We start from the raw sequence: 27,459 nt of genomic DNA on the forward strand, positions 1-27,459 counted from the left end.
GTGAAAGAATCAGAGGATTCTGGGGAATAACTTGGATCCTACTCAGTGCTGCAGTATTGCAAAGGATCTTGAAGTGCCCCTGAAAATTTTGCCACTCTGGTCAAGTGGCGGGGGACGCAGATTCCACCCCCTTTGGTCAAAGAGTTCAGCTCTGCACCTGGAGGGCTGTCACTTCCACAAATTAAATACTAGGGAGTGAGTTTAAAGTTCAGCTGCCTCCCTCCCTCCCCTCCCCTCCCCTCCCCACCCCACCCCAACACCTTGCTCAGATTTTCTGCTGCTGTGCTTTCCTTGTTATGCTTGAGCTCCTTGCTGACGAGTGCTAATAGCAAAATGCCAAGTGAGGGCCTGTTTGGGGTTTACCACATATTAAACATTCTGAACTTGTCCTTTTGCTCATAGATTGGGCATAATTAATAATTAAACAGCTTCTGTTGTAATGGGTTGACCTTCCTGAACTGTTCATTATTCACAAGGCAAAGGCATCACTCAAAACATCCCTCTCCCCCTCCACACACACACATTGCCCTTCTCTGTACTCAAAACTGGAGATATACAAAGCGCTTGGGTTGGTTTTCCTTCTCTCTCTCTTTTCTTCTACTCCCTTTCTCTCTCTTTTTTAATGCCGTAACTTGGGCTGCCCCCAGGATCAGCCTCTCAAAGTTGAGGCTGGGTAAAATAAGAAAGGAAGCAAACTGGTATATCATGGAGAGCTGATGTGGGGCTTTTGGAGGGCCTTAACATAAGAACGTAAGGAGAGCAACCCAAAGGAGGCCCATTTAGTCCAGCATCCGGTTCTCACAGTGGCCAACGAGATGCCCCAGTAGGTAGCAAGCGAGACAGCACTCTCCCCTTCTTCGGTTTCCAGAAATGTACTGCCTCTGACAGTGGAGGTAGAACATAGCCATCAAGCTTAGTAGCCATTGATAGACAAATTCATGGAAGTAAGGCTAATTTGTGTGGTGGACTCCTCCCTTCTTATTAACCACCACTTTCGTAACTCAAACTTCTCCCAAAGTCTGCAGTTCAAATCTTGCTTCGGCCTCAAGCTCTCACTGAGTTAAACCAAGCCAGTGCCCTCTCTCCTTCTCAGGGTTCGTGGGTTTGGCAAAGTGGACTGCAGTCAGCAAACGCAGGACTCCCCCTTGTTGCTTAGCCCAGACCAGAAAGTTAGCCTGACCTGGTACATTCACCTTTTACACCTCTGCGCTGTGGGTACAAAAAGACTTGCAGTTCCCTCCTTCGGCCAGAAGCGGGCGGTGGTGTGCAGGCAGATCCTCAGCCAAAACCACTCCTACTCGCCCCCCGGGCTCGGCCTCTAGCCCAATACCCACTCTGGAGCCAAGTCCTGACACACACACCCCCACACACCTGCAATGTGAGAACGGTGACATCGTTCTACCTGACAGGGCTGTTAGCAAGATTCCTGAAAGAAAGTACGTGCAGGGCTTTGAACGCTTGACCTGCGCCATGACGGCTCGTCATCCTTGCTGAATAAGTGCACGTGCTTCATGTGCGAAGCCTCTTTCTGGTGGTGGTGTTAGCAAGAGCCACGAGATACAAGTGGCAGCTGTACCTTCTGTGACTCATTCAGCTGCCAGGTTCAGAGTTGCCCTCCCCACATGGCAGAATCCTCAAAAGTGTGTGTCAAAGGCAGCCCCTCAGAACACTGTCGCCTTTTACTCTTCACTTACTTTTGATTTAATTGTATTTTGCTGCAATTTCCGATTGTTTGAATCGGAAACAAAGCCTTAATAAGAGTTCTAGTTAATTTTCTGTCTTGTAATTACCACTCTCATTTTTCTGATAATTGGCCGCCGCAATTATATGTATATTTACTAATCACGTCAGCAGCTCGGTGGTCGCTTCTCCCTGCCGCCATTGATAATGATATGCGCGCATGTATTGTGAAGCTGGCTTTTATCATCATCATCATCTCCTCTCCTCTTCTTCTGTTTCTTCTTCTTCTTTTTTTTAATTCCCCCCACCCCTCCTTCCCGCACCACATCAAAGCTATTTCCCTCGCAACCCTCCATAATGAACCCCACACATGCATTTGACACAGTTGTGTGCGAGAGAAATTGTTTGGCTCCCACCAAATGCTGCACGCTCTGAGTTTCTTGCCTGCAGCACTGGAAGGTTGTATGTGATGATATATGACTCTTGCAAATGGCCAAAGCACTCCAAAGCACGGCAAGATTAAAATAAGTCATTCCTTTGTTAATTTAAATAGGTGCATGCATCATACTTTGCAAAGCACTCAGGGACGGGGTGGGGGGAGGTTGTGGGGGGCGGGGGAAACGGTGGCAAAAGCTGCCGAAAGGTATTTTTAATAGCAAATGAGAATAGATGAGAACGGAGTCATTTGCAGCTGACTCCTGTTTTATGTGGTTCTCTTGTTCCAACTGTAGGTCTAATGAGATGACTGTTAAAGTACTCCGCAGTGCAATTTCATTACATCCTGAGCTGTTACACTATAAACACTGGCAAGTCTCTCTGTCATTCTTGGGGGGCGGGGGGGGGGGGAGAGAGAGATGGCAGAAACTCTCCTCAATTTGTAAATCCCTATTTTGCTGATGAAATATTCCTCTTTGAAAAATAATACGGATGTTTCTTGAGTTTTTTAAAATGCATTTGGTAGCCTTGTGTTTTGATAGATTTGTTGTTCGTTGGCTCAACTTGCAATTTACTATTTTTTAATTTTTTTTATTTAGTTCTCCTGGCCTCTCCTGCTTAACTCTAACAAGATTTGAGATTGCTAAGTGTAAATAAATAGCAACTATGATGCAGGAAGCAAAGGTCAACACAAGAATAATTTCCCAGCTCTTTGTTAATTACAAGACCATTTGGGTGTTACTTAAATAATCATTAATTTCTCATTTACACTTTCCCTACCTTCTTTTCTGCCCCGTGGCTATCATTGTCCCTTTTTACCTCCCCTCGGTCTTATTTCTACATATTCTTACCCATTGTATAACACTCATTACTTCTAAATGCAGGATTTCTGACACATTCTCACGGCTTCACCCTCTCTCTCCCCACACGTACACAGTCTGGTATTTGAAATCAACATCATCCCCTGCTTGCTTTCCATCTGAAATCAACTATACAATTAACAAATTGCACTTTCGCTTTCTGATGTTGTTGTTTTTGTTGTTGTCTCCCTCCTTTCTCTCCCGCCTCCCCCCATTGCCCCCACCTGCCCAATCCAAACTCAATTGCAGGAATCGCCTGTCCTTCCGGTTGGGGAGTTCTCAGAGCCGTTTGTACACTTCATCACTCAATGGTAAGCTTTGTTTGCAAATGTGCCGTGCCCTCAATGTAAATGATACATGCCATTAACTCCACAGTACCACAGGACCTTATGGCTTTCCCTGCATCCTTCCAGAGACACCAGGGACTTGGCAGGCCTTGGGCAGCTGGGCCAGCAAAGCTGAGCAAACTGTTTAAATTATGTAAACGTTATTTACACAAAGGGTCATAAAAGCACTTCAGAGGGAGAGTTTTTACCCCCCGCCCCTGTTTTAATAAACGGTTGGGGATCTTGGGTGTATTCTCAAGGAATTGGTGTGTGCGCGTGTGTGTTTGTGTTTTAAATCACTCGGAAAAATAAGGATGACAGATAATCATATTTATAACTCCATTATTCAGGCATTCTCATATTCCTTAGGAAAGCAGGCAACCTTTTTAAATGGGGTAAACAATGCACTTGATTAATTCATGGGCTTTTCATTTAGAAGTGGTTTTATGGAGTTCTTCTTTGGGAGGGTACTCTTCTCAGTAAGGGCCGTATTTTAAACCACACCGTAGGGCATGTTTTGCTTCTTCCAGACAAACTGCCTCATTCAGTGGAAGGCCACTAAAATTAACTAGGGTTTTTTTTTTTAATATAAAAAAAGGAATCTAGTTTTAAAAAGGAATCTCCTGAGCACCAAAAGGTTAAAGATCTAAGTACAACCTATTACAATGAAGGCATGTTTTAATGTCTCATTTATAGAGAAGGCTTAATAAGCAGGCGATAAAGGATGAGAGAGAGAGATTGAGCTTGGTCTAAATGATTTGGGTTTAATGGAGAACAATTGCCTTTTTTATCCTGTCAAGATGAACTTTCTGGACAAAAACTGTCAATGGACATAATTCAACAGTGCAAAGCAAGCACGCAACCCCTAAGCTTCTAGGCAAACTGAGTAGGTGATCTCTTTAATGAGAACTCTTGGATTCAGACATGTTGCAGAAGCTGGAGATGGAGGAGGATGCTCAACACTGCGCAGAATTAGGCCATCCATTAGCTACTATGATGGGAATCCATGTGTAAAAATATATGGATACTCACCATCAAAACTGATTCCCAGAAAACACCCATAGGTTTCTTGGTTCTAAATCCCCTTTTCTTTGGAAATAAAAGTTTGATTGCCAGCCACAAATTTACTACCAAAGAAGTGTCCAGGAATCAGCTCCTTACGCAAAGAGGCATTTGGATACATTCAGATTATGCGAATTTACACTAATGCGAGAGAACCTTCTCTAGAGTGTCCCAAAGGATGATGTTCTGACAGAAGAATTAACAGTGTGACTTTACAGTTAATTGAAATAATAAATACAAGGCTTATGTTTATTATAAGACTGATCCAGTTTCGGGTAGATTAGGTTTTTACGCTGCAGCCATAATTGTGGGTGATCTATCCTGCTCTTGCTGACTGAGGTGCAGGGGGCTGTACCTTTCTGTCTCTTCCCAGAGATTAATCTGAAAACATATCGTTTTTATATATTTTTAATTGAGGCAGGAGGAGGGCTAACCTCTATAGAAATGTCCACAGATGTCAGGCTGAAGCATAAATGATGGCAGATAATAGCCTTGTTCTCCCACGAGATCCAGCTACTTTGGAATGTCAGATTAAGAGGGTTGCCAAGGCGGCTTTGAATGGCTTGCAAGAATGCAACCCTCCGTTGGGCTGTGCATGGCTATTAGTTACAAGGGGAGCGATCCACCAAGTGCTCCTGCTGCTGACTTGTCCTCCTTTAAGTTCTTTGGAGCTTGTGCTGCATGGGTATTTATGAAACAGACAAAGATTACACAGCAGCAGTGCCTGGTGCCATTAAAACTGCACAGGGCAACTATAGATCTTCCAAGGGTCACTGTTCTCTGCAAGCTCTCAAGTTGTGGCAAGTGGGATTGCCCACGTCACACACTATGCTATGCTACATGTTTTAGGCACATAGCAAGCTGCTTTCTGTTGAGTCAGAACAATTGCTCCAGTCTAGCTCAGTATTTTCAACCTTGCAGCAGCTGTCCAAGGTTTCTGGCAGGGATCTGTCCCAGCTGTGGAGATCCTACCAGGGATTGAACCTAAGATCTTCTGCATGGGAAAAATTTGCTATACCACTGAACTATAGCTTCTTTTTTTAACCTCTTAGAAGAGTGGTTGACTTGCACAAACTGGTGTAGCCTAGGGCAGTGTTCCCCAACCTTGGGCCTCCAGCTGTTTTTGGACTACAACTCCCATCATCCCTCGCTAGCAAGACCAGTGGTCAAGGATGATGGGAATTGTAGTCCAAAAACAGCTGGAGGTCCAAGGTTGGGGAACACTGGCCTAGGGGTTAAGAGTGTGAGCTGTAAGCCAGATGGGCTCCAACCTCCCAGTTCAAATCTCACTGCAACCACAGCTTCACCAGCTCACCTTAGGGTGCTATTCTAGCCATCTCCCTCCTCCAACAGGGATAATAATATTGGCCCCACAGGGCTGTTGTAAGAGTTTCTGAAGTATTAATATGTGCAAATTGTTTTTAAAAGCTTAACAACAACAACAACAACAACAATTTTATTATATATATCCCACCTGTATGTAAATGCTTATTGTGGTAAGTACCCTAGCATGGGAGGAGACATAAGTTGGTTGCCATCGCTTCCTTGATCGGGATAGGGAGATAACAGAGACAAAATCTGAGACTGCTGAACAAACTCTTGAACTGCGGTGTTTGGGGGTTTTGTTGAGAGTCAGGGATTGTTGGTGGGGTTTTTTATATCTTTATTTTATATCTTGTGGTTTATATGGAAATTGTTCGGTTTGGTCGTATATTTTTTAACTCTTTCTTTATTGTTTATGACTGCTTTTGTTACATTGTATTTATGTATTTTCCCCCCATGTTATAAACTGCCTTGAGCATGGTTTGAACCATGGAAAGGCGACATACAAATAAAATTCTGTATGTCTGTATGAAGTAGAGGTGCATGTAGCACATTGCACAGCAGCAAACCTGAGTTGGCCAATCACAGGCCCCTAGTGAGTAAACTTGCATAACACCTATTTGTCTCGCACTACACATTTCACATGTGTATGCCTAAGAGGATCTAAGTGAACACCTAAAAACGTAATGTGTGTGAAGTGCCCTGGCAACAAGCGAACTGGGAGAAAGGGTGGCTGGTCCAGGGGTTGCCAAAGTGTTGTGCCCCCTCCCTCCACTGAAATTAGCCTTGCAAATAGCACAGGCTGCAGTGTGGGCTCCGTTCTGGAGTGCCTGGTGGTGCCCACCTTAATTCATGGTGGCAGAAGCAGTCAAGTTAAAGAAAAACAGTGACATTTCAAGTGCATTCATAAAGCCTTCTGTAGGGTGGGGTTTGGGTTGGTTTTCTTCATTAACTGTTGATCATCTGTAATAAGAGACTTTTAAAAAAATAAATCTTCAGCATTCTAAGATAATGAAGTAAATGACTAGTGCTTTTTCACACCGAATCTGGGTTCTGTTTTTTGTTGTTGCTGCACAGCATGAGAAAGCAGCCAAAGGAACGCCCAGCCCCTGAAGAGTTAATGGTAAGTAAATCTTCAGGCTTCTCATTACAACACAAACAAGAAAAGTTTTGCTGATTTATGACATGCAGAAGTTTGTTGGGGGTGTTTTTCCTCCATAAGTTAACTAACATTAAATCTAAATTTTGCTTCCAGCTCTGACAGCCAGCAGACGTTGGCGTAATGCACATAAGCTTCTATCTTGGTTTCAGAATCATAACGGTGGTTATGGGACACATTTTGTTTGAAAGGTCTCTTGATCAAAGCAAGATGCTGTCTGTATTAGGAATTACTCAGATTTCTTCTTTAATTTACTGAATTATTTCTTCTTTTAAAAACTTTTTTTAACTGAATTCTACAGTAGTTTCTATAAATTTGTATCCACCCTTATAGTATACATTGGCAGGGTTCTATAATCCTGTTGTGAAGCTGATCTTGGGGTTTCTATGGAACTTTTTCATGATTAGATGTGACGTTCTTCCTCACCAAATTGCCAAGAGAAATGTCTTCATTTCTGCAGGTTGCCCTTTGTCCTTTTTTTTCTTCTTTCCTTTTTTAAAGTCCTTTATTTGCTTTTAGGTTGGCAGTCATGCTCTCTGACATGATCAGTGCAGAACAATTCACTAAATACAATGGCAAGAGCAGAAACATCATAAACAACAAATCTCATTAATGGTCTTTTCCTTTCTAAGTTGCCCTTTGTTTCTGCCCATGCTGAACTTTGTATAATAATGAAACATTTTTATTTTATTTTATTTTATTCAAACAAAATCCCTTCAATACACTTTTACCCATAGATCACCTTTGTTCTTCATAGGTCAAATAGGTTCGTTTACTTTCCCAGTAGAGAACTGGGAGGAAGCTAAGATGAGTTATGTTTTCCCAACAGAATGAAATAACCATGGCCAAGAGTCACAGATTTATTTATTTCTAAAGTAAACTTTATTGAATTTTTGTAGAAGTATGTTAGACTATTGTACTGAATGCCTCAGAATTGAACACCGGGGTGGGGGGCAGGGGTCTGGCCTGTATTCCTCAAACAGCTGTGTACTCTACCACTTTTATTGATTGAAAAAATGTATATACGGCTTAGTGTTTTAGAAATCTCTGAGCAGTGTGCAGTCTAAAAAATAAACAATCCACCATTAAAAAAATTAAAACAAAAGCCAAATCACAACCTAGGACCAGTAAAACAGCAAATAAAAACACATCAAAGCAGATAAAGGTGAATAAAACAGAAATCCGTTAACAAATAAAACAGGATCTGGGCAAAAAGAAGAGTCTCCACCAAAACGTCTGAAACAACGGAGGGTTGTTGCTTCACCTGTGGCAGAGGCAAGGACATTCCTGAAACAAGGCTCCAAAGGATTTCAATACGGCAGGAGCAAAGTGTGTGTGAAAAAGGGAAAAGTCTAAAATACCGCTGTGCTAGTTGAGGCCCTAGAGGTGCCACCTCCCTCTGCAACTCTTCCTCTGCATGGGCATCAAGTTTGTCAGATATGTGACCATGTTTATAAATCTGGATGTGAGTAATTTCTGCTACTGCTGAAGAGAGCTGTTAAGCAATTGCAGAAATACCTTCGTGAGGAGGAACTTTGTATTTCCCCCCCACACCGTCCATTCTGTCTCTGGGTAGTGATGGTTGAGGCTGCCTTAATTTGCCGCTCTCTCTTTTTTTATTAACTTTTGATGGTTGGAAGGTTCCCGCACTTAGTCACATCTGAGAGAACTTGGAACAGGTTCTAGAGATGGAGATGCATTTACCTGATGCGTTGTTATTATTCTATGGCTGGGTAGCTTGACTATTAAACCAACAGAATGGGGTTTCATAAAACCTGTATCTCTTTGTAAATGCATGTTTTCCGTGATGCAATAGGCCTGCCACTTATAAATAAAACATCTGCAGATCGCACTTCCAACCCTCAGTATATATGTGCGTGTTCGGAAGCTGTAACACCACTCCAGGGTGTAAAGTCATAAAGACGGAGGCCAAGGGGTGAGTGCCTATAGGAACAACGACATAGAGTTATATATCTTTCCAACTACCTGCCCTGAAGTGCCGGGTCCTGCTCATAAGACAGTATCTTCTCCCATCCCCCCTTTAATAATTAAAAAAAGGCACAATGGCTTTTTAAAAAAGACTCTTTTTATATATATATATAAAAATTAACACTTTCTTCCACGTTGCTTTCCCTTCACTGCGAATGGCTTCTGAAGCCTGGCCACTCAGTATTGAAAGGGGCCTCTGACTGTGTTGAGAAGTCTGATTGATGCCTTGCTTGATGCCACAGTCATAGACCCAAAAGAGAAGGGGGATGTTGCTTGTGCAGAGACCCCAACGGCTCTTGCACAGACCTTCCTGGTGCATTGTGTCCTGGATTTTGTTTTGTCATCAGATACTTCCTTGCTTATGCTCCAGAGATCAGGTCACTTGGACCTAATCACTTATGCTTATGCTCCAGAGATCAGGTCACTTGGACCTTGTTCGTGGTGACCCATGACAGACCCTTCTCAGTGGCAGTTCCGGCAAGTAACTCTGCAGGCATTGGGGTTACCAAAAAGAGAGAAGTGGCAGTAAGTGATCTGGACAGTGGAACAAGGGATGGGCAAGACTTTTGAAAGCTACATGAATAAAAGAGCCTCTCTCTCTCTCTCTCTCTCTCTCTCTCTCTCTCTCTCTCTCTCTCTCTGGCTTTGTAATGTTATTGTTGGCATCTGTCTGTTTTGACAGACAGTGGATTGTGCCTCCAGGGATGAAGTCAAACCCTCTGTATTAGGAGCGTCGAAGTTACCTCCCTGGGGCACAAGCTTGGACAGTGTGTATGGAGGTCCTGGGCTGCTCAGACAACAAGATCCCCCTCTCAGCCTCACTGATGTGGTCCAAAGGAAAGCAGAGCAATATGTTAGGCACCAGCTTGGCTGCAGGAGTTGCCAGAATGAGGCACCACCCAACCGTCTTAGGGACTCCACTCTGGATTTATGTAGGGTTTACTCCTTAGCCTTTTCTTCTCCTGAAGATATCCTACAAGGCAGCGGAGTCAGAGTTTTCCTTCTCCTAGCTGGGCTACCTAGGTGGGCTACCTAGATGGGGTTGATGAGCCCCATCTGTCCCTCACTTCCCTCTACAGTAAGTGCAGAAACTGCCTTCTTGACTATTGGACCCACAATTAGTGTTGTCTGCTCAATCTGCCAGAGCCTATCTTCGCATGCGATGGAAGTCCCTAACTCACTCTTAAAAAGCTTCCTCTGATTCTTTGGACTCAAACACACACAAAGAAAACAAGAGAGAAGAAACAAACACCAAAAGCACTGTTTTGGTCTTATTTCTTATTTCCAAATCTTATTTCTGCTGCTGTCCTATTGTATTTCAATCCATTTTAAATGGGGCTTGTGCAGCAAAACCTTTTGGTGGAATATGGCCAAGGCCAACTCCTAGTGGAAATGATGCTACTAACTTTGATGGGAGCTGCATCAGGATGGGAGGTTATAATGAACCCTTAAAAACTTGGCTTTATGAAATGCATATAATAATTTAGCGATCATTAACAGAGAGTGGGAAAAGACTGGAGCTCAGCTATCTTCATTTTGCTGCCACCCTTTAATTATACTAAATTGCCTGCATGATCCCAATATCTCCAGTGGCTAATATCCAGAGAACTGGAAGCATCTATTTTTATCCCTCCTCTCACTGCTCATGAATGACTTACAAATGACCTACAGCAGCTTTCACCAACCTGTCTCCTTTCAGATGCTTTGGAGTCCAACTCCAGTTGTGCTGGCTGGGCCTGATGGGAGTTGCATTCCAGAAACATCTGGAAGGCACCAGATCCTTCGTGGGTAGTTGGTCAGCACCCTGCACTCAGCTCTCACCCATGGCTCCTAGAAGCTGTCATCATGTGACAGCGGCCACACCCCAGGAAACGGCTTTGACGGGCCAGCTTAACCAGGTGCAGGTAGCCAATGGGTCTCAAAGAGTGTTCATATAAGCTCCATGTAAACACAAAGCAAAAGACCCTGAAAATCAGTGAGATAATTCACCTTGAGCCAAGTGCCTGATAAAATATAATTAGCAACTGTCTGACACTTGACTGCAAAACTATCCCAGACTTGGACATGCAAGAACCTATTCTATGTATTTATTATTTTATCCTATTAGTATCATGTCCTTTCTCCAAGGAGCTTGGGATAGTGACATTTATCCCATTCTGCCCTCACAACAGCCCTACAAAGTCATTTAGGTTGAGAATGTCTGACTGGCCCAAGGTCACCCAGCGAGCTTCATGCCCAAGTCTCCCTGTTCCAAGTCAGTCACTGTCTGCTTCACCACACTTTTCAGATATTTTGCCTGATGAAGACTTCTGTGGAACTTGAAAGCTTGCATCATTCTTGAGCTGTTTGAGCAAGTAAAAAAGAGCCATCATTTCATTCATCCTGCATACTTATAGACAGGAATCATTTTTAGTTTCTTTAAAGCACTTTTTCTGCCTTGATATCAGGATAGAATCCACAAGTTCTCAGAAAAATATGCAAAGATTTGTTTACACTACTGCACCTCCATTTAAAATCTAAATCAGGCTTTGGCTTGGTGGGAGAGTCACTTTTATCTGATGGAGGTGTGTTCTCCAGGTGTGGCTGAATGCCACAGGAATTCACATGGGACAGAAGGCTATACATTTGCGCACTCCAACCCAGACGCCGTTGATCTCGGCCTCAGTGGCACCGTTTTCCTGAAGCTTTCAGTTCCTAAGCTCTATTTAATGGAATCTATGCATAGTAAGTAACCGGGTCAGAGAGAGGCAGCCTTCCCCTGTTTGAGATCAATCGCTGGCTAATACTTTATCTAGGTCACTTTATTATCTCATGGCAATGCGTTCCCATTCGCCTCCTCCTTTTGTAAGACACACTTCAGCTGTGGGGAAAGTGCGTTATCGCATACATATTAAAAACATATACCCATTCTATCTGTATGTAAATGTGCGAGGCACAGCTGGATATTGCCAAGGAGTTTGATTTACTAATGGTTATTATCTGTTCTCGCTGTTCAGTGGCAGAGAGTGTTTCAGCAAGCATGCTAACATGGAAATTGTCTCCCAGTAGCACCGGCCTGCTTTTGAGAATTGTTTAAAAAGATGGCCCCGTTTTCTGGGGCTTTTGCATGGCTGTGTTTTTTCAGATGCTGTTGCGGTCCCTTGGTGGGTTTCCTAGTGAAGCGTGTACTATTGATAGAAAGTTAAGAGCAAACCGGAGTGTTTCTTAAGGCCGTTCCTCATCTGAAGCACCCTCCGCTGCAGGACCCCATCAGCTCAGCCCATAGCAGAATGTCAGCTTAGCCATCACTCCTCCTCCTCCTTCCTGGTACCCACAGAAGTCAAGACCTGGCACTCAGGCTCTCTTTTACCCTCAGTCACAAGGGCTTCCTCTTCTCCCTCCACTCCTACCAAACACTTCCAACGAGGATTCATGCCAGATTGTGCCCCAGAGAAGCACAGTGCAGCAGTCCAGCATTCACCCATCCCTTGCAGTGCAGGAAGCAAGGTGAGCTGGGAGGGCATCTGAGCAGGAAGCATTGGTGCATGAGATTACAAACGCTGCACCAAATTTTTATGAGGTTTGATTTGTCCTGCAGAAGTTGCCATTTGGGGGTTGGATATGAAAGGATTGGCATTCATAAGCCTTACATTCCGCTCTTCACACACACACGTATTGTAGTCCTTGTTTCTTTGAATTTGCTTCAGTGCCTTGTTTTTTTTAATTTGAAAAGGCTCCTTCGCTGCAGGATCCCAGCCAGTCCGGGATCACATAGTGAACTTGTTAATGTTGCAGCACCACTTAGTCGGGGCAGCAACACCCTCACTCTACATGCAAGTGGAGAAGGAAAGGAGGCTCATATCCATTGTCCTGTATAACTGGGGCTGCATTCCTTTCCTTGCTTCACTGGTGGCTTCATTGGACACCAGCCCCCCACCCTGCCCCAGTAAAACAAGCAGTTATCCCAAAGCAATAAAGCTGTAACAAAATAGAATGTCTGTATCTATATCCACTTATAAGATTTGCAAAATATATCCAGTTTTTACAAAAACACTGGGAAATCGTTGCAATTCTATGATATCCCTGTGCAATAATGTTGCAGATGCAGCCTTTGATTAGATTTGGTTACAGGAAAGATTGTGTATTTCTAGCTAGTTGTTTGTTCCTTTTTGCTGTATTTTTAAAAATATTCCTCTTCTGGCTTTTTATATAGTGGGAATCCCAAGTTACCCAAATGCAGTTATCTTCCCTTTAATACCACTAGGGGAAGTCCTTGAAGTGATGTATCCCCTGCCTACTATTAAAACTTTGTAGTTGCATAAATTATCTGACCACCAAGGTTGGTAACAAAATTTGCAATATGTACAGTGCTTACAAGTAATAGTTTTCAACTCCTAGGTGCCGTGGTGTAATTACAGGACAGAGGAGCCTGTTTTTATTGTTATTATGAAGGCCACTTCATCAAGTGACAGGAATCAGCAATGGAACCCCTTAGGTCAGAGAAAAGAGTCCTTTGCTATCTTGCTCCATCTTTGCATGTAAACATTTCTAACTGATGTGGCAGAATTAGGGGTGTGGAACTGAGTGCTTGAAACAGCTCTTCCCCCAACCCTTCAGAGTTCATACAGGCCGGCAGACTGCTAGAGAAGTCATCGTGGCAGGACAATGTTCTCCATACCAGTGTATGATGATTGCTGATCACATAATGCCACCAGAATGAAAAGACTAAACTTAAATCCCAACTTTTAAAATCTGTGATCAACTGATACATTCAGATCTGATCATTGCTGTTGTTGCTGTTTGGTTTTAGGGTTTTTATTTGCTCACTCTAGTAAAACATGTGTTATCACCTTGAACTAAAAACATAAGAAAACAGAAAAATAGCCACACTTGCTGTTGTCCCTTTTTGGACTTCTCTACGAGATCAGATTTGTGCAACTGAAACCCAGCCATGGCTGTGCAGCCACTTCATTGTGCATTATTATTGCCTGCATAGTGAAGCTGTAGGCTGATTTATTCCTCTCAAGCAGTTAGACTTACTTGCAGCACATGATAAGGTTACTTTTTCTCTATTGTTTATTATTTGTGCCCTTTCCTTCAAGATAAATATTCCAGTGTGTCATAATGAAAGACAAAACAATCAGTTAAAAATAGAGCCACATTAAAACTTAAACAAAAGCAGCATAAAACAAATTTGACAAGGAGTAAGTCTGCTGAAAGGTCTGTGAAAATAAACAAGTATTTCCCTTGACACCAGGAAGGTAAGGCAGGCATCAGGCAAGCTTACTGGTTGAGAGTGTTCAATGGTAGGGGGCCACCACGAAGAAGGCCCTTTTCCCAGAAGCCACCCACTGTCTGAAAGGGTTTTCCACATTCACTGAAAGTTGAAAGCTGTTTTCCCTGAATGAAGGACACCACCATTTCCCCATGTGTCCTTTGGTAATGTTTACAAAGATCCATGTGCCAATATTTGAATTGATACAGAAAAGTCAACACTTACTTGTTAATCTAGGACATAGTCCTCAGGGGGGATTCCTCCTACGCAAGTCCCAGTGAGGAGAACAATGTTTGCCTTCAAGTCCCTTAATGATGCATCTAAAAAGATAAAAATAAACGTTCAACTGGAACAGGATGGATTGAATTGGCAATTACTAATTGCAGAGGGACAAAGATGGGCATTTCCCCTTTGTGTTAAAATAAACCCCGTCCATGATGGGTCTACAGTTCTCATTGGGTAATATAAATATTAAATGAATGTCTGTACAATGCTATGCCTTTGAAAAAATATTCCTGAGTGCAAATTTAGGGCTGTAGGATTATTCTCTTACTCTGTAAGGGGTATAGTAATGGGATTGGACCACCTTTAAAGCATTCCTAAAATGGGTGCATCTATGGCTATGAAGCATTTTCTGTTTCATAGGGGACTATGAGAAACTGGTTTGTGTGTGCCCAGGATTTGTGGGAGGAGCTCCTGATTTTCTTTTAAATAACTCCAGAAGCACTTTCTCATTTGTAGAGTTGCCGAAATTATGTCTTAAGTATTTCTGCTTAAGAGAGCCTATGCTGAACAGCTCTTAATTGGATTTTCATGGTGATTGACAGCATTTCATTATGACAGTAACTTTCTTTGGCTAGACTGCCACAAACCTTGTTTGGATTCTCTCTTTCTCTTCCCCCCACCCCCCAGTTCTCCATCAAAGCTCATTTTTATCCCTGAATTCCCGGTGGCGCAATCGCAATTGTGAAAGAGCCTTTTAGCACCTTTGTTGTCTCCATCCCTGGTGGTGATTGGACCCAGCTGGTTGTAGAGAAGAGAATGCCCTTCTCACAAAGCGACTCTGTCTCCTGTCTCCGCAGTTTCAATAATTTTAAGAGCTCCGAAACCTGTTGAGGATTCGAAGTAGCTTTAGATGTGGAATGAGTGTTAAGTATTAGTTATCGGGAGATTAGGGCCCCGGGGACGGCAGGAGATAAACAACCACAATTAAGGCAAAATCTGCCATAGTAAACAAAATTTAGCTGAAACAGATGCCCCAACCCATTTGGGGGGATTGATTTGAGGGTGACGAGGAATCGATTTTTGTCTCATTTACACTTTGCAAAACCCCATCGTGATAAGCTGGGAGGATAAATATTTCATACACTCCTGATTTTAGTTAATTTTTTCCCTTCCTAGCACCTCACAGTGGGTCTGCTCTCTGCTAACGGTGACCAGGCCTAAGTTTATCCTGCATTCACACGGAGCAACTAATTGGCTATGAAGGGCCCCTGTGTTTAAATGGGCTTGACAGGAATTTAAATTTTGCTTCAATCAACCTCTGTGTTTGCAGCCTGCTCCACTTTCTAATTTTTAAATTAAACATTGATTTTAAAGAAAGAAATACAAAGAAGACAGGCTCAGGCTTCACTTCTCTTAAGTCCCTTGTTTTTTTACCTTCCATTGAAGGTAAGGCAACCAGCACCACAAAGGTAGTGTTTCTTAAAGCAAATGCAAGAGAAGAAAGATGGGGACACCTCTGCAGACCTGCCCATGTTAGAGGAGCACAATTAGAATTTGGGGCTTAAATATTGGAGGGGCTGGTGATTTAGATAAAAGTGTGTAGTTCCTTAAAATGTGGTGAGCCAGCTCCACTGTGTTTGGGGCCCCTGCTGCCTGCTCATTCAGTTGGAGGGCCCGGGGTTTCTGCATCCATGACCCATTTGTGTGTTTGCCAGAGGCAACTGGTTGGCCATTGTGGGAACAGGATGCCGGACTAGACAGGCTTTTAGTCTGATCCAGCCACCAAGATATTATCTCACTGGAAGAGATGCTGGTACACAAAGTTCTTAACACACACTGGTAATTTTGAAATAATAATGAAGTGTAACTGATGCTTTTACTGCCCAGAGAAAGCAACTTCCAAAATAGCATGCTTTTTTTGTTTTTGGCTGTGTTCCAGTCTGTGCTGATCCATTCTCTCCCTCACTCAAATGCTTCGTCTTCTGCTGCTCCTGAGACAATAACATTAGTGTGGTGATCCAGATAGCCAATGTTCCCCCAACTGACCTGGCCTAATCTGCCTTTGCAATTTGGAGAGCTGTATTTGACTTCTCCGGAAGTAACCTTAAATTGTAATCTTGTAAGAATTCCAGCATTCTATCCTTCACTCCTTCTCCTAATGAGGTTATGACCAAATGCTCATTATAATTGCTTTAGACTCCTTTTAATTTTCAAGCTTATTAATCATAAGAAGAGTTATTTAAAATTGCATAAATTAATCTTAGATTAAAAGCCCATCAAAGCCTCAAAACAATTAAGAATAAGTAGGATTTCCCTGGGGCAGCAAGTTTTATTTTAATAGTGTAGCCAGGTGGATATCAGAACATTTGAAGTGTGGGGATGATTAATGTTTGCAGCGATTTTGTGGGAGAGATTTTAAAATGGCAACTCTCGAAGCCTCATCTTGAGCTTTCCATACAATTCAAAGCTATTGCCTCTCATGTACACTAATGAACATTTTAATTACAGTGTGTGACAGGGCACTGAACCGTGCAAGAGGCCACCTTCACCACTTTAAAATGGCAGTGGAAGGAAGCTGGTGGATCTCTGGCTGCTAAGAGCATTCCTATTAGTCTGAAAAATGGCAGACATCCAGTCTTCTGAAGAATGTTGTGTAACCAAAAAACTTGCACTTTGACTTTTTTGCACATTGAGAAAAGGGTTGTGTCTCATGTGCTCTTTTTCTGCATTACTACCAGTTGCTGGAAAGGGAAGCGGGTGGCGCTGTGGGTTAAACCACAGAGCCTAGGGCTTGCCAATCAGAAGGTTGGTGGTTCGAATCCCCGCGATGGGGTGAGCTCCCGTTGCTTGGTCCCAGCTCCTGCCAACCTACCAGTTCGAAAGCACGAGGTGCAAGTAGATAAATAGGTACCGCTCTGGCGGAAAGATAAATGGTGTTTCCATGCACTGCTCTGGTTTGCCAGAAGCGGCTTCGTCATGCTGGCCACATGACCTGGAAGCTGTATGCTGGCTCCCTCGGCCAATAAAGCGAGATGAGCGCCGCAACCCCAGAGTCGGCCATGACTGGACCTAATGGTCAGGCGTCCCTTTACCTTTACCCTTACCAGTTGCTGGAAGCCACAGGAGGGGAGAGGGCTCTTGTGCTTGGGTCCTGCATGTGGGTCCCCCATTATGGCATCTGGTTGGCTACTGTGAGAATAGGATGGGCCATTAGTGTGATCTAGCAAAGCTCTTCTTTTGTTCTTACCATGGGCAAGCTCAGCAAAAAAACCCTCTTCATTGAACCAAGAACCATTGAAGCCTGTGCTTGGCTGCGTTGTCATACCTGATACCGCTGACTTTTACTCCTGCCGTTGGTACTGCTTAACCTTTGTGTAATGTCCGCTGGGCAATAGAGATGCATGCAAGGTGCAGAAGTGAGATGGACCTGCCCCGGTCACATTAAGAGAGCATTTGGGAACTGACAGTGAGTCATGGAGATGTTTGGAGGGAGTCTAGGGGCAGTGACAAAGTGAGGCTCAGGAAACAAATTGCTAAAAATATTTTGGATTTTGAGGAAGGGCTTGAATGATGAGAAGTGGCTTGATGAACAAAGTGTGTCCGGACATGCTATAGCCAGATGGAGCAGGATTTCAGAAGCATAGAGACAGAAGTTTGGAGAGGACGTAGCGGCAGGATGTTGACAACAGATCGGCTGGTGAAAGTCGCTGCCATCAGAGGTGCCTCCAAGGCAGTAGCCGAATTTACTCCTGCATGTATGTAGTGAACATTCAGATTTGTATCAGGAGCCCTTTCACAAGAGGTTCAATCAAGAGAGAATGAAGACCAACTGCTATTGGCAGCTTAGCAGGAAAGGACAGTAGTGATAAAAATGTGTCAGGATTAAGCCAAAGAGTCTTGATGGCGACTTTCAGGCAGCGAGCGCAATGTTTTGTTAAATGAAAACTCTTTACACTGCACCATTGCACAGAAACCACTAAAGTCTCGTTTTTAAATACCTCCAGATAAAGCTGCTCTGTTCTTCTTCTTTTTCCAGTGAGAAGTCTCACAATTGCATGCTAAGCTGTGAGAAGAACCTTTTTACCAATCAGGCCCTGTAGCCATATTTATTTTATCTCTTTGCTTTCCTCCTGTGCAGACACTATGTGTTTTCCTCTCTCTTTTTCCTCTGTGCTGTCCTGACTGGCGTCCTGACCAGCGAGCGTGCAGTGCCCCCAGCCCTAATGTGCCGTTAACGATAGGTTAATGTACAGTATAATGTTTGCCGGGCTCTGGGTTCATTACACTTCTGAGTGCAAGGTCTTTCTGCAGAGTGCCCATGTTCCCATTGCATTATATCATGCAATAAAAACACCCTTTTAATATCACACACTAATAAACTGTACTTGAAGTGCCATCTGAGGGCACCGCCATCCTTCCTAATAAGGTTGCCTCCAAGTAGAACAGTTAGGATCTTCCATTTTATTTTATTGTTCTGGATTGAGATGCTTCCTGCATTTAATGGAAATGCCATTGTCCCCTTTGCTCTGATATTATAGGTAAATTGTCATCTCAGTTTTTGCCTTTGCTCAGCATTTATTGGCAATTGTTAGTCCTGTTTTCAAAGCCCACATAGTCCATGTACACCACTGGGTGTCTTTGGGAATGTCAAGAACTCCTCAGCCGGGCTTTTGATAGTGTGAAGACTGTGGGATTGTATAGCACCCCCTCTTGCAACAAATGCAGAGTGGTTGCCATATCCAGGACCTATGTTCAAGATGCTGGCTGTGACCTTTTAAAGTCTTGAGCGGCTTGTTCCACCCTAGCTAAGGGAATGCTTTCCCCTAAATGAGCGCCCACATCCTTTATGAAATGGGGGGGGGGACCCTGCTCTAGATTCCCTTACATAGATAAATACAGTCTGCTTGGCTTAGAAGCAGGGCCTTCTTTTTGGTGACTCCAACCTCGCCCTGAGGTCTGACTGATGTGAGGGGTATTTTAAGACGAACATCAAGGGAAGACCTTTCTTTTGTAGGCACACGGTTGGTTTCCCCTCCATTTTGTAATAAGTCTCCAATTTTACATGTGCAGGTTTTAATAAAGGTGCTTTGAATGTGCTGTGATATGTAATAAACCACTTTGGTGTTTCATATTAAGCAAATACTGCATTTGCATGTTTTAATCCAAATGTTTAGTTTCATGTACAGATTAGTCCCTTCTATAAAAATATTGAAGATGCAAAAAAGAAGGAAAGATACTAATCTACAATGTAAAAAATGCAAATATACAGAAAGGAAAGCGTTTTGAATGAACTGTCAATAAGAATAAAAGCAGCAGCAGCATCCTTGAATAAAGCCAACTCTCATCCAGCACCAGACGCCAGGAAAAGCTGTTGCACATGAAAATGTTTTATCCCACGGGCCAAAGTCATGCCAGGTGGGTGCCTCCAGGTGACCGACCTCTCAGCTCCTGGAAGGCAGAAAATGGAGCAACACAGTGTCACTTTGTTGGTAATATTTCATGTTTGGGAAAGTTCATCCACAGGCAGGGCAGAGAATTAAGCATTGATGTTCCCTTGGGTAAATATAACACCCAAGGGTAGGGAGAAACCCAAGGAGGCAAAGAGTCCGTAGTGGGTTGCTTGGAAGTCATTACTAAACAAAGTCAGATAGTTTGAGCTATATCATTCACATCTATCAATAGGTGTTCATCTTTGAAAGGGTTAATCTTCCTGCAGAAGCCCAGTGGCTTAAAAAAAGGCAGCCCTTCTCAAGAAAATGAGATGTGACATGTTCATTTAAAATGCCCGGTTTGTCATTGTTTATCTCATTTTCAGAGTTGACAGAGAAAATTAGGCTGGCTGACACTCACCCACATCCATCCCCAGGCCTCTCCGACCTGACCTTTCCCTGGACTGAATCTCTTAACCACACACACACACACACACACACACACACACAGAGAGAGAGAGAGAGAGAGAGAGAGAGAGAGAGAGAGAGAGAACTTTCCCCAGAGTCTTTTAAGTTGTTCTAAATGAGGTGTTTGGCCCATCACTCTGTCTAGGCTTTGATCCCAGGGTAAACTAGAAGAAATTTTTTAGGGGAGAAATTGCAATATTTGTATCTACTTGAATGTGGCTTGGCAGAATAATCAGTGTGTGTTGCTACCTTGTTCTCAGTGTAGTGAGCGTGCCCATGTTCTGTGTGTAAGAACTTAGTGGCCAAGGGGAATGGAAACAAGATAGGCAGAAGTGAATGGGACACATATTTCTTAACAAATATTTAAGTCTTTAACTGTACAGCATCCTTTCTTCCTTCATCTCCCTGTTGTCCTGGAACTACTATTAGCACACAACCTGTGTAGATGGTGTTACTCCTCTTGGTGCTAGGAGTTATATTCCACCCAACACTGTTTTCTTGGTTTGGATCAGGTGATGGTACAACAGAACAGGAATGGCTAACCTGTGGCCCTCTATATGTTATTCAACTACAAGTCCCATCAACCCCAGCCACCAATCAGGGCCGAGGGGAGTTGTGGTCCAACAACATCTGGAGGGCCACAGGTTCCTCATCCATGTCTCAGAACATTTGCAGCAAGAAATCTGGGCAGAGCTTAGTTACAGAAAGAGGACGAGCCATCCTTGTCAATTAAGCCAATTTTTTATACAGTGGTACGTCGGGTTAAGTACTTAATTCGTTCTGGAGGTCCGTTCTTAACCTGAAACTGTTCTTAACCTGAAGCACCACTTTAGCTAATGGGGCCTCCAGCTGCCGCCGTGCCTCCGGAGCACGATTTCTGTTCTCATCCTGAAGCAAAGTTCTTAACCCGAGGTACTATTTCTGGGTTAGCGGAGTCTGTAACCTGAAGCGTCTGTAACCTGCAGCGTATGTAACCCGAGGTACCACTGTATATATTTTCAACCTGTCATGTGTTGCAGCCCTGTCAGTACTGGAGCTGAGTGGTGGCTCAGTTCAAAGGCATAAAGAGGAGCCAAGATGAGAGGAGGTTGGGACCAGAGTACTGAACAGCAAGGGAGCTGGCTCACCAGTCACTTAAAAAAAAAAACTGTTGTACCAGCAGTTTCCAGAGATCAATGGGTTTCAGCTCCTACAGAGTCTGCATTCAGGGGTTCTCTCTTCAGGAGTAACATTATGGAAAGGAAGGCTTTGTGCTAGCAGGTGGGAACTTCACCTTTAGTGCAGGCTAGATCGACTAGGTTTGTGAAGATGGAGCTGGGGGGAGATTAAGGAGAGAGTGACGGATCTAGCAGGCTGCACTAGAGGCAACAGGGCAAGCTCAAAATGCAAATGGCATGGATTTGGGCCATGTGAAAGTAGAGTGGAAGGCTAGGAGAATAAGATTAGGAAAATGAAATTGAGAGTTACCTGTTTCAAACCAGGGAGAAGGAGGAGAAGCTCACAGTGACCTGGGGGGGAGGGGTAGAAATAGGGTTGAATGCCAAGAATACTCTCTGAGAGTATTCTTGGCGTTCAACCCTAATTCTACCCCCCAGGTCACTGTGAGCACCTGAGAGAAAGATTCACCAAAATGAATTGTTGGTGGTCTGGCACATCAGCTATTGGACAAATGGATGCCTCTGGCTATCCAGAAACAAGAGAAAAGGCTGTGATGGGGAACCGTAAGCAGACAAGACTTCATAGGGTCCCCGTGAACCCTGCATGGTGTGGTCCTCCTTGAACCCTCCCAAGCCCTCTACAGGTTTTTGAAATAAGTTTTTCTTAACATACAAAGGAGGTCACAGGGATGGGCACCCTAGCTCTGCTCCCTCACTGTTTACATTTCAGAGGGCAACCTTCTGAAATGGGGAGCTACTCAGGAGAAGCCTGAGCCCAATAGAAGAGGACAGCTGGTTACACCATATTCCTTCTGTTGTGCTGCCTAATAAGCCTTCCACTTTGCTTAGCCACATGCAGAGCAAAGTGTTAGGAATCAAGGCACTAGCAGGAACACTTGGGGTTAAGCAATGCAAAATGGTCTTGGTAGCACTTTAGGTAACAGGGCTTGCGGTGAGGATCCTCATCCTCCGGAGGAAGGCTGCTCTGAATCCAGCTCCAGAGACTGATGGGTCTTGACCCCACACCAAGCAGATAATTCAAGGTCACCTCTTGTCTGAGGAAGTGTTTGCTACAAGAGAAAACACATTTCAAGCTTCTGTGCATTTACATTTCTGCAACATTACCTTGCAAAATGAAGGGAGTCAATAGAGGGATATTTAAGTACCAAAAGTTTGCTGCCATCTGGTTTTGGACCAATATTGCTCAAGGATAAAGTGGATCCCATCGATGCCAGCAATGTTCATTTGTTGCTGAAATGCGCAAGGAGCAAAATCCTGTTGGAATGCACATCTTTCCTCCTCCCTTTTTCCCATTATGTCCTTCCCTGCTTTTGTGTGCCTTGTGTATTTGTTTCTTCTTTCCTTAGGAATGAGAGTGTCTGGTTAACAAATGGGTTCTGTCTCTTTCTAACAGCCTGGAACTTCATTATACCTGCACAAACTGCCAGCTCCATTTCTGATGTAGTTGGCTTGCTTCTTCCCCCACCCCCCACTTCATTCCCCCCTCTAGCTGTATCTCTGGTTACCTCCTACCATCTCCCTTGTCTTCCGCCTCAGTGGAATCCATTCAACAGTGGGGAAAACACTGAAGCAAGTGTTTTGGTCTGCCTTTTTCTTTCTGCCTTCCTAGCATCCTTACCTCCAACCTCTGCTTTTGCTTTCTATGACTCTCCCCACTTGGAAAAAGACTCTTATGTCTAGGACCACTCTGGCATGCAAAACTTTATGATGTCCCCCAAAAGCCTACAAATCCCTCCAGATCTACAGTTTTGCAAATGCTGCTGAATTCATCTTGTGTTATCGTTCTCCCTATTGCTTCTACATCAGCTTCAAATTTGTGGTTAGGAATGTATCTTTATTATTATTATTATTGCCAACAACACCTGTTTCCATGTTACTACCAGTGCCGTCTAACCTTTGTTAATACCCAGGAGTGTGAGACCGGATCTAACAGTTCTGAAAATGAGAGTTGGGTTTGTATATACAGAACATTGGTCCAACTAATTCAGGACGGACGGTTCCCAAACCACCACTGCCCCCCAATAAACCACTTGAAAATTGCTGGTGGTCTTGGCAGACTATTTAATTATTTTTCTGCCTGTCGTAGCCGTTGTATTACAATTCAAATTCAGTGGAATTACAATAAAATACAATATAAGAAAGAAAAGAAGCAATAAAATGTGAATATTAAGTGTGATGGATGTGCCATCTCCCATCTTCAAGCACAGATCCACACAATGAACCATTGGTGGTCTGTGTTTGGAAACCCCTGATCTACGCTGCAGTAGCCAATACGGTACTGAGCAGAGCTTGTTCCACAAAAGCAGCAGGTCTCCACCCTTTCTCTGCACCTCCCTCCTAGGAACTGAGTTTGCAACAGGGTGTGAAATGAGCTTAAGCCCTGGCCCTCCTGCCTTTCAGGTTAACTCCTGCATCCCAGTGCCTCTGGGATTCTTCCACACAGCAACTGCATGCCTAGAGCTCCCAGACACCATTTTGTTTCCAGATTTCCTTGCTGTCTCTCTTGCTGTGGCTAATCCTGAGCAAGGCAAGTTTCTTTTTTCAACTGGTGTGAGATGGGTTTTTTCCACAGCAGGGAGCTTCTCCGCTGTAAAGGAGATTCATGGTAGAAACTGTCTGACTTTGTTTAATGGCTGGTTTTACTGGCCCAGTGTGCGTGTGCTCTCTCTTTTTTTGGCTCTGGGATCTTGATTTGTTTCCCTCTCAATTCTTCCTTGACCTTCCTCGTTTGCCAGTTTTGTTTGTGGCTGACTTATTTAAAAGGCCAGGCAGGTAATTGTAGGTTTTATTGTGAATAAGGACATTTGTTCCTTTCCTCCAGGGATCTCCAAGAGTTTTACAAACACTTAAGTGAATTTAACCTCATGGCATTCTGTGAAGTCAGTGAGAGTAATTACTGTAAGGCACTTGGATACTGGAAGACTAAGCACCAGGCTTGACCAGGAAGTTATTGGAGGAGGAGCAAGTTTTGGCACTGATAAATGCCCAAGTTAGACAATCTGAAAAATAATGCAGATGTTCAAATTTCCACTTCCTAATTCCTATAGTCACATCTTACTGTGTTTAGCAGCAATTAAGGGAATATGAGGAAAGAGGAAGTCAATGTGTACAGGGGAGGAAAGATGTTCACATTGCTATCAGTCAAAAGGGGAGGAGCATGCAGCTCCTAGGATGGTGGTGATTGGGCAATGGAAGAGCGGCAAATCTGTTTCATAGAAAGATTCATATTGCAAAAATGGTGCAAATTTAGAACGAACCTAAAAATACTTTGGTGTCTTTGTACCATCCACAACCATCCATTTGTCCCACTTCCATCTTCAGCTGCGTTTTGCTTATTGTATCATCACCACCCTTTTGATGATTATATTTCCATGTTCTCCTGAAGGGTTTCTCTGCCTGCACCAATTTACAGTGTTACCTCTGGTACAAACTTAATGCATTCCGGAGGTCCTTTCTTAAGCTGAAACCGTTCTTATCCTGAGGCGCGCTTTCACTAATGGGGCCTCCTGCTGCATGCGTGCCTCTGGCACGCGATTTCCATTTGCATCCTGGGGCAAAGTTCACAACCAGGAGCAGCTACTTCCAGGTTAGTAGAGCTCGTAACCTGAAGCATTCATAACCAGAAGCATTTGTAACCAGAGGTACCACTGTATTTGTTGCAGCTAGCTATGGCTATTAAGAAGCAAAGTTTCAACATCTCCCTTCGACCATTGATGAAGTTTGTGCAATTATTCCAGAGTACAGCGTCAACTTGACGTTTCCCTATGTCATTCTTTGCTTTTGTGTTACTTGTGTGAGGCTGGAGCTCTGTGCCAGTGGGTGACTTTTGAAAAAGGAGGTTTCAAGGCTTCTGGCCCCTAATCTCAGAGCAGGGAAATGCCTCAAAGGGAGGCATTCTGCACATGTTCAGTTGCACACCCTTCTTTCTAATTACTTCATCCATCATAAAGCTCACATCAGTGCAGCTGTTGAACAGAGCACAGAATGCAGGATCTGGTAGCTCCTGCAAAGCTCTCAAGAGCTGTGTTCCTTTCTGTAAAACTAGTGCCTTCCCTCATAGTAACTAACTGAAAAGCGTAACGGTTGCATTCTTAGGCAGTCCATGGGGGCTGCAGGGACCTCCAGGAAAGAGGAGAGGGAACTTCCACACTCAGCCATATGCCTCAATGGTCTCCATTTTCTGTCCCTGCCACAGCCCATCTCAATAATTGCCAGTCTGATCATCTTAGTCATGTTGAGGAGAAGATGTAATCTAAATTAATATTGGGAAGCTGTGGCAGCAATCTGGTAATGCCTAAAGCAAAAATACAGGATGGTCATAAACACCTGGGAAGGGTGTGTGTTTGCCTTCTGCCCTTCGACTAGACTGGAAAACAAGCCCAGCATTTTCCCCCCTGTAATGTTTTTCTCTCCTTTTCAGATTGGACCTTTACAAAAGAAAGACACTGATTTATAGATTATTTTTTTTAACTTTAAAGCAATGTTCTCCATGGAAAAGAAAAACATCAGGGGCCATAGTTTGGGTGGGGGTAGAATACTAGCCTCCTCCTGCCAACCTAGCAGTTCAAAAGCACATCAAAGTGCAAGTAGATAAATAGGTACCGCTCCGGCGGGAAGGTAAACGGCATTTCCGTGTGCTGCTCTGGTTCACCAGAAGTGGCTTAGTCATGCTGGCCACATGACCCGGAAGCTGTCTGCGGACAAAAGCCGGCTCCTTGGCCTATAGAGCGAGATGAGCACCACAACCCCAGAGTCAGTCACGACTGGACCTAATGGTCAGGGGTCCCTTTACCTTTACCTTTAGAATACTAGCCTTACAATCAGAAGGCCCCTGATTCAAACCCTCCAGTTAAAACAGATCTTGAGTAGCAATACCTGGATATCCTTGTGTGTTTCGTACATTCATTCAGTGCTAGTTGCTGGGAATCACAAGTAGGGAGAGGGCTGCCTTGGCACTTAGGTCCTCCTTTTGGGCACCTGGTTAGCCACTGTGAGAATAGGATGCTGGACTAGGTGGGTCATTGGCTCAATCCAGCTGCAGAGCTCTTCTTGTGTTCTTAGATGCTCGATTCTGTTGGTTGAGTCCATCTCTGCTTCTTTTCAGGGCCACCTCTTCATCGTCCAGTACAATGACGGGAATGCTGAGGTCGTCTCCATGTGGGTCTGCCGGATGTTAGAGGAGAGGCGTTCGCAGCAGCAGCAGCAACAGCAGCAGGGATCTCAGTGAGCCAAAGGGATGCTGACTGTCTAAAGGACAGAGACTCTGGTGTCATCCAAAGCCAGTGCAGGTTTTTTATGCTTTGGCAGAAGACTTTGATGAAGGCATTGTGACTTTTTTATTCAAGAAATACCTTCCCCTCCCCTCCCCCATTATCATCACACTGTTTCCTGAAACATTAAGAAAATATTATATATTTTATTAAACTTACTGTATATTTCTTGGCTTCAGAGTATTTTATACATCTTTTACTAGCTTAAAAGCAGTCCATGGGTGGTGTGGATGAATTGATGGGCATGAATTTAACTGTCCTGTGGACTCAATCATATCTCCTTTAGTCTTTTTATTTTTAACACCAAAAATGAGTTGAAATGGACCAGGCAGGGGAAATAATTATGTTGGAAGAATAAAATGTCTAACCGATATCAGTCACAGGATGTGTGCTAAATTTGTACTCATTAGAGAAGTGTGTGCTGTTCATCAAAGCAACCCCAAGAGCAGCAACAGGGAAATGAGGACATTGTGCAATGCGTCCTCTTTAGTGGGATAATATAATGGAGGTTGGGATTTACTTGGCTTTACCAGTAGGAACACAACCAAAGGTCTCCATTCCCACATTGTCCATCCTGGTGCATGTGGATATATGAATTCATTCACCCATGAGGCAAGGTGAGGCAAATGCCTTGGGTGGCAGGATCCATAACGGCAGCAGATCATACCTCTAAGGAATGTAGCTGCAGTGGCAGCATCGCCTGTGGCACGCTCATTGGATCTACCACCTCCTCAGCAGCGCCCCCCCCCAACTGCCTCAGTGGCTTCTTTGTGAACAGGAAGCATTGCTGGTCTCCTCCCA

The 27,459-nt window shown here is 43.8% G+C and overlaps 1 protein-coding gene across 5 annotated transcripts in view; it reads left to right on the forward strand.

The window, feature by feature from the left end:
- MAP2K5 (mitogen-activated protein kinase kinase 5) overlaps positions 1-26,826 on the forward strand; it is a 126,976-nt gene extending 100,150 nt beyond the window's left edge. For all 5 annotated transcript variants that reach the window (XM_028707251.2, XM_077919055.1, XM_028707248.2 and 2 more), the window contains 3 exons: positions 3,225-3,286; positions 6,764-6,809; positions 26,493-26,826. In XM_028707251.2, the coding sequence (XP_028563084.1) occupies positions 3,225-3,286; positions 6,764-6,809; positions 26,493-26,615 (231 nt within the window). In that variant the 3' untranslated portion in view covers positions 26,616-26,826. The remainder of the gene's footprint in view (positions 1-3,224; positions 3,287-6,763; positions 6,810-26,492) is intronic.
- Positions 26,827-27,459: the final 633 nt, after the last annotated feature.

The sequence above is a fragment of the Podarcis muralis genome, chromosome 14 (assembly GCF_964188315.1).
Source record: "Podarcis muralis chromosome 14, rPodMur119.hap1.1, whole genome shotgun sequence".
Taxonomy (NCBI): Eukaryota; Metazoa; Chordata; class Lepidosauria; order Squamata; family Lacertidae; genus Podarcis; species Podarcis muralis.